The sequence below is a fragment of the Morone saxatilis genome, unplaced genomic scaffold (assembly GCF_004916995.1).
Source record: "Morone saxatilis isolate NCDOM2014 unplaced genomic scaffold, NCSU_SB_2.0 Contig18, whole genome shotgun sequence".
NCBI lineage: Eukaryota > Metazoa > Chordata > Actinopteri > Moronidae > Morone > Morone saxatilis.
The window spans coordinates 2,842,520-2,850,536 of NW_023339740.1; the positions used below are offsets into that span (position 1 = coordinate 2,842,520).

At 38.8% G+C, this 8,017-nt stretch overlaps 1 protein-coding gene across 1 annotated transcript in view; it reads right to left on the reverse strand.

Moving 5' to 3' along the window:
• Window positions 1-7,146, reverse strand: part of hdac11 (histone deacetylase 11) — a gene marked incomplete in the record, with an annotated part of 32,723 nt that extends 25,577 nt beyond the window's left edge. The window contains 5 exon segments of the mRNA XM_035661741.1: window positions 1,807-1,923; window positions 2,827-2,927; window positions 5,747-5,895; window positions 6,012-6,071; window positions 6,933-7,146. Of these exon segments, the coding sequence (XP_035517634.1) occupies window positions 1,807-1,923; window positions 2,827-2,927; window positions 5,747-5,895; window positions 6,012-6,046 (402 nt within the window).
• Window positions 7,147-8,017: the final 871 nt, after the last annotated feature.

Consider the following 8,017-nt stretch of genomic DNA (forward strand, 5'->3'; position numbering starts at 1 on the left):
AAATGATCCTACATTCTACAAATATGGATCTTCATTCACCAATTTAGCTACAAAAGACACACTAATTGATGTGATCCTTTGTCAAACTAATTATTCGCATTCATCATCTTCCTGACTTGCTTTACGAATCAGATATTTCCCGTCACAACAGGATTCTTAAAAGGTCACTTGGTAATACATCAGTTTTGTGTCACTATTAATCTGGTTGCTGGAGCTCCAACACAAAGTGGAAATTTATCTTTTTTTTTTATTTCTTTTTTTTTTTTTACAGTATTTTCTTAGACATCGTTTTCCCTTCAGCAGTGTGCTGCCATCACGAGTGTTCAGCTTCATTGTTTTCCCTAGGCTTCTTCTGTCAGCAAGGACAAAAATTAAGCGTGTACAAACTTTTGCACATATGGCATTAAACCCTAATAGACAATGATTATACACCCTTGTGTTAAAGAGTTGTTTGTTGGGGTTTTCCCTGTGTTGTTCTGTCATGCATGTAAAAGGTCTGAAAAGTGACAAATGTGGCAAAAACAGTTATCAACAAGAGCCCGAACAAAGCGAAGAGATATCAGGAACTGCTCTGTTGTTAGCTGCACATACCAGCAGATCTCGTCTTCCCTGTCTTCCAAGTCGTGTGTTGACTTCAAACTTGGAAGCTGTACATTTTGCCCTGTTGATGTCTTTTTTTTCTGTTTATTTTGTAAGTTAGTCTGTATAACTTGGTGTTAGCATGTTGTGCGGGGGCAATGAGGCTAGCACGCTAGAGCGATGTTGGGCTAACGTAATATTGATTGACAGTCAAGAGAAACTGCGTGAACATTAAGCCTCTTTTGAAGCAAACGACAGTAGCAGGTTAATAATACATGTTAACAATAACCAAGAGGAGTTTTTCCACGAGATATAAAGCAGTGGTGGGAAACATCCAATCAAATTATTGTTATTCATTTATTTATACATATCATTATTAGTAGGTAGAAATAGTTTAGAATTGTGACCAATGATCAGATATTTCGATTGATTCCTCCTCTCTAAACTGTTTCTCAAGCTGCTTAAGACGAACCAAAGAAATAAAATCAAACTGTGAACCATACTGACTTGCGTAGCATCATATTTTTTTGCATGCATCGTTTCACATTGAATCGCAGTGTGTTGAATCAAATCCCACTGCATTGCAATAGGGGTGAACGGTATCGTATTGGTACTTGCTTCATCTGTATCTTTAATGAATAGGATCATCAGCAATGCATCGAGATATGCATCACATCGGCCTGAGTGATCAATGTGCTGGACTGAAGCAGATCTGCAGTGGTGCTGCACACCTGTACCCCGCTCTACACAGTACTGATCCAGGGGGATGAAAGTAGGGAATAACTGTGTTTGTTCATTTTACAGTCAGACACCAAGAGCAATGTGCCCAACATCTACTAAGCTACTTAACTTTATCTAATTTACAGTCATAATTAATACATTTGTTCACATAATAAATGGGACTTTTATAACTTTATAAAACACACAGATTTCTTTAAAAATATAACCTTGCTATGGATAATGAAATTTCAATGGGGAAGTTTAAGAGTATGATGAGTTATTGAGTTATATTTCATCTATGAATATTTAAGAATTTAAAAGCTGTTTTTGTGGAAATGTGTTCACAGAGTGCATCATTATTTCATTATATGATACACTCCAGAACATCATCTCTATGACTCTCTCTGACAAATAGGGCTGGATAGTAGGAAGATGGATGAAATATGTAAATATTATCAGCTACAAACACAAAGACGCATGGAGGAAATGAGGCTCTCAGACACCTACCATTATTGTTCCTCCAGTCTGTGTCCGCAAAGGCCTCAACACTTTCCGCTGCACCAGGAAATTAGGCAGAAGCAGGAGAGGTGGGATTTCTGTGATTGTTGCCACCACCATAGACCACTAAAGTGAAAAAGGAAACAATTAGACACAGTATATAGATCACTTTTAAAACAAAGCACAGTTGGACCTCCGTTGACTGAAAAGCACAGAAAGCCAAACAGGAGGGAAGAAAACACATTATGTTTTATTGCGTTCAGGGTTCGCATATGAAGGTGTAGAAAAGCTGACTAAAGGAAGACATAATAATGCTGCCAGTGGGGTTAGACCAGAGCTTCAACTCTCACGCCAAAACAGGACAGCACAAAATAATGCAAATTCACAGCAGAGTACTGAGGTACCTCTCTTGAGCCCTCCAAGATTTGGCTGTGCATGTAGTAGAGGAGGGAGAGAATAGACTTTGAACATGGTACAACTTCTGTTATCAGTTTGACTTTTCCACATTTAGGTAATTCCATATCGCTGATTGTATAAGGTGGCCACAAACAACTAAAGTGCAACCTCCCAACCCCACTCTGGTAGGGAAAAAAACTAATGTGGATCATTATCAACTCCTGGGGCTGATAAATTAAAAGTGCAAAAACTCTTATCTACTCAGGAAGACTCAGAGCGGTGCTATCTTCTGAATATGCTTGACATGATTGATTTGAATGAGGACTAATTCCCCTATGGCGTAATGCACTGCATTTTGATGAGAACTCTCTGCTCTGTTATGCCAGCTCCTGCATTGCAACATGAGAAAGAAAATGACAAACAGGAGGAAGATTCAGCAGAGAAAATCCCAGTCAGCAAAGTGTTCCCATTAATGCTGTTATTAAATGAGAACACACAGCAGAATTTGATTTCATGCGTGTGATACACAGAGGAGAGGTAGAAGAAAACAAAGACATGAAGAGCTGTGGAGAAGGTGCTGTCAGAATGACGGGTGCAGTAAAGGTTGGCAGTGTTGAGGGAAAATGAAGCTACCTTTAATCTGTTGAGGTAGCGTTTGGTGTGAACCACCAGCAGATCCTCTTCAGTGGCTTCCCGGGCTTCCACGATGTTCCCATCCGTGATGAACTGCTCCTCTGAGACGAAGGAATGTGAATACAGTCAAAGAGGCTTAAAACTGAAAATATGCCGCCATATTCCAACTCTTTTAAGGAAGTTATTTTCCAGGAACTTCCCAGGAGATTTTGCTGGAGTATTTATTGACAATACAGGACAACACTTGCTTCCAAACGCTCAAAGAATTTACCAGCAGGCTTAGTATGCACTTCTTTTTTAATGATGCCGGACTTATGGTTAGTGTCTCAGATTTCAACATTTCCAGGACAACTTTAATTATTTTCAGGATTTTTGGTCATTTTAAATTGGTATGTAACTTTCCAGATTTGCCAGGAAGCGTGGAAACCCTTTTGTGCTACATAGGATGACCAGCTGAGAATGGGTGAAATTCAGGACAGAGGAGTTGGGGGTGGGGGTGGTCACGTGGCCACCTGAAGCAGTGTCCTGTCTGTATTTACAAGATGCATGAACCACTGCGCACAGAAGCTAGCTTACAAACACATTTTTTTAGATATGTTTACCACAAATTCCTCCTGCAGTGGTGGCTGCATTCGCCATCATCTGGTTTAAAACAGCTCAAACGACATCAACAACTCATCAATGATAGCCTAATCAGTGCAATAGACAAGTGAAAACACATTGATTCTTACAGATTTTCCAAAAATGAAAAGGACATTTTTTACTAACTAAAAGCAGAATAATGGCCTACATAAGTGATTTGATCAGAATATTTTCAAGGATTTAGAGAGTAAATCTCCTGATCTACTACAAGACTAATAGACTAATTGATAATGTACTGAAATGGTTCTCTCATTTGAATGTAGAGTCTTTTATTCTGGTGACAGCTTGTTGTATCTCGCACATTTGTTCTTATTACTCATGACAATTTGGCAGCACTCTAAAAACACACATTCAGTGCAGCATTTTTATATATTACTGTCACCAAGTCAGGTGTCCTCAACTTCTCATATCATTCTTTAACAAAGCCTAACAATTAAAGCTACCTCTCATCTCTACTCTCATTTAAATCTACCAACAACAGTACACAACAGTAAACACCTCACCTCAGATGTCCCTCCTACACGTGTAATGCTGGTAGAACTGCTTTCAGGTACTATGCTCTTTTTAAATGGAATGGAATGGAACAGCAAACTGGCCTCAAACTTGAGTATGATTCTTGCACCTTCTCTCAGATGTTTTCCATGATTCTTACAGCTGTTTTACCATCTGATGTTCGCCTCCGTTTTCATGAATTCTTTGTCTACGGTGTGATTGTACATGCCTATTCTTCTTGTTTACCTCGTTCATGTCTATCCACCTAATTTTTGGGACAAACGGGACATGATTTGGGACAACTGCTCGTAACGCTCCTAGTCACCCTTATGGTGCATCATTTTCACGACACTAATTTAAAAAGAAATTGAGAAAAGGCAATTCATCAGAACCTACAATTAGGGCTGCGTGATTGTGTACTAATGTGTACTAAAAATGATCTTATTGAAATATTGTGGTTCTAAATGAATGAATCCAATGACGCTGAATAATAACAAACAGCAAAAGTTACTTGAGAATATGTCGATTTTTTGAATTTTTGCTGATTAAACCATCGACATAATATAAAGATAGACAACATGACAACTCTCCAAAAGTGAAGCCAAAACATATTGATCGCCCCCTTGTGGCTGACTGCAGTATAGGTCACAGAGCCCACTGTCCCCATGTATCAAAATAAATTTTTTCCCCCCCAAAGTTGGTTTCTGGCATTTTAGGCAGTTCTTATCAAGTATGTATAAGGGTTAATTTTTCTGATAAGTTCTGTTGTTATTTGAAGAGATGAAGCTCTTCCTCTCAGCCACAGCCGCCTCAATTTTGTACAGTGGAATTTTTTATATGTCAGTGATTAAATACAATATAACCATATGGATCAATGTGACAAACATGAACTAGCATTAATTTAGTAAATATATTGATATTAAAATAATGATGCAGTAATTATCATATGAATCGTAGCCAGGTTAAGCCCTCTAGCTACACTATATCTGACTCATCGCAGTAACTTGCAGAAAGAACTTCCTTCAACCCTGAATTTTCCAAGATGCAGTTACAGTATATATACTGCACATGCATTTGTTTTTAACATTATTATAATGTTACAAGAGGTGAGGTTTTGAATTTTAACATCACATAATCTCCCAATTCATCATTACTATATTTAGATTCTTACATCTAGCTTCTTTTTAACTAACACTGGCTGCTCTGACTGTTTTGTTTTTTCTTGGAACACTGGAACACAGAAAGGGTGATACACTACAGTTTTAAAAATAAATCAGCCTCTGACTTTGAATGAAACCACAGATGGTCATTAAAATCTATCACAACAAGTTCCTTTCTATGACCTCCAAAATATCCTGGTTAAATCTGCAATATCATCCACTCTTTCTCCAATTCTTGCAATGTTCTCCTCCGTAAGCACAGGCTCTGTTCATAGTTTGCACTCTTACCTTCTGAGAGTTTAGTGCATTCGTTAAGCTGTGTGTGCAATTTGACAACAACTATGTGTGAAGTCGTGCCAGTTAGCCAGCGACTGTTCTCCCCTGGCCTTGAGACCCGCGCAGGGCCTCATCTACTGTTCCTGCGTAGACTCCCACAGGGAGTTTTCTCTAATTATCTGTGCTCTATTGCTCTGCCTTTCCCTCTGCATCTACCACATCTCACCTCTCCTCTCTCCCCTTTGTTCTCTACCTTCCTTCGCCTCTCTGAACCGCACTGAGTGTTTCCATATGCATCAGCTCGGGGAGATGTCCTCCCCATCTGCCTCTCTTGTCTCTCATTCTCTTACCTTTCAAGAAGTGAATGACTTTCCCCCACTTCCCTGCATCAAATGGATGGAGCTTTTCAAGGCCCATGAAGGTGATGTTGTAGTCTGGGTGGTACACAATGGGCAGACATGTTCGAGGGACACTGCTGTACAATTCAGTGCGGTGACAGCTGAAAGAAGAGTCAAAAAGGTGTTCAATACAACCCTGCTGCATTACATTAACATGAAGTGATTCCCCCAGAGGCTTAATAAACACAAGTGGAGCTGTCATGTTTGTGCTGCTTACCTCCTTTTCCCTTCATTATCTTCTTTGTGAGACATGTTTTTCAGGCATTGCCACCTTCATCTGGGGATAAAAGTAAAGTGACAATGACATTCACTGACTTGTAACTGCTGTAAATACTACAGTAACATAAATAATTATGATTAAAAGCAAGATTTTTTAAAGCTTTAGCAACTTAGCATGTAGAAAATCAAATTGTATCTGTTTAAATGTATGTTTTTTTATTTTTTCATTTTCTTTGCTTTTGTCCCACTGTGTCATGCACAAAAAAATGTAGAAACTGATTTCTTTGAATTTTTTAAGTAAAACTGACTCAGTTAAAGTTAGAAAAGACATTCTTGATCAAGTAGCTTGAGTAATTTTAAGTCACACTGACTTTATTTTGTCATTTTTATTTTTACTGTGAAACCAAAATACCAAGTAAAAAGTATTTAATCGGGAATGTCTCTGTAACTTACAAAACTAAGTTTGTGTCACTTAAAATGACTAATAAAAGCTGCTTAATCAAAAATCTGGGGGGTTAAAACAACCTATGGCATTACAGTATATATGTGTATTATATATGTGTATGTATATTTTTTCACTGTTTAGTAAGCAAGCTATTGTTACCTTATTGAGTATTGAGAATTTGTTCAATAAAGAGGGAAAAAACCATATTGTATCGTTTGTGTGCAGGAGTGGGGGATGAGAAACTACATGAATCAAAAGAGGCTCATATCTCGCGCATGCGCAGTGACATACACATATTTCCAAAGACGCAACGGCATAAGGAAATGTCAGCGGACACACACTGCCTCCAAAAACGAGTGTGCAGGCTTCTAACGAGTCAGCCCAGCTCATTGTAGCCGGAAGACAAACACATTACCGCGGCTGCTTTATGAAACAGCCTGGAATGTTTTAATGGACAGAAACTAGCGAACTCACCTGCTACTGTATGTGTGGAATAACGCTGGTCACCGAACAGCAGCTGGAAACAGACAGTGGAGACTGTCAGTGCAGGTCCTTCCTAACAGGGGTTAGTGAAGGGTTATCTGTCGACAGCTAGCTAACAGGGAGATAACGTCGTTTATTGACGGTGTTTCTTTGACGGTATCCTTATTCCCTGCTGCTCCAGCGCTACGTACAGTACGTACGTAGAATGCTCGCGAGCTCCGTCAGTTACGTTCTTGGCGCAGATGGAGATTTAAAGCAAAAGAAACGCGTTCGCTTTCACACCCAAATGTAAAAATGACAGTATTTTAGAAGCATAAAGTGGCATATTGTGTTAAAATACACCTCAAAGTTGTACTTGAGTATAGTCCTTGAGCAAATGTTTCCACCATTTGCAGAAATGCATTCATTTAGCCTAATTGTATGTAATTAAAGCTTACTTAAGCAGTTCTAACCATGTAAATGATTATAATGCAGTGTGTAACATCATTAGGGCTCAATTATGAATGCCTTCAGACTTTTTTTTTGTAGTACAGCACAAATTTACATATAAGCTACTAATCTGAATTAAATAAGCAATCACACAATATTTGTAAGTTACTTAATCAATTTGCTTTCCCACCTTACAGCAGGCTGCAAAGCAAGAGCTGTTTCTCCAGTTGGATCAACAAAGTTTCACCCTGTGACAGAGCGTGCAGCAAGGATTTAGCAAGGGACCCAGAAAAATACAATGCTTTTACTTCAGCAACACACCAAATGTTTCCACGGGGATCAATAAACTTTCATCTCATCTGATTTCAGTGTCTGCGATAATGTGCAGTTCCCCATAATAACTCCCCTGAATGCTCTTTTGTAACAGAGCAAAATAAATCACACAACCACAGCTTTCACCACTGCAATGCAGCCACTGAAATGTTACCTGTAATTCCTGTGAATTAGATGACTTTGTAATCCTACGTATTGGCAGCTGAAGACGCAGACGTCTATAAATAGCACGATATGTTAATGCCTGTGTATGGTAACAGAGATGTTCTCCCTCTGAAGTGAGGAGAGGTGTAAACTCTAGAAAAACTGTTATT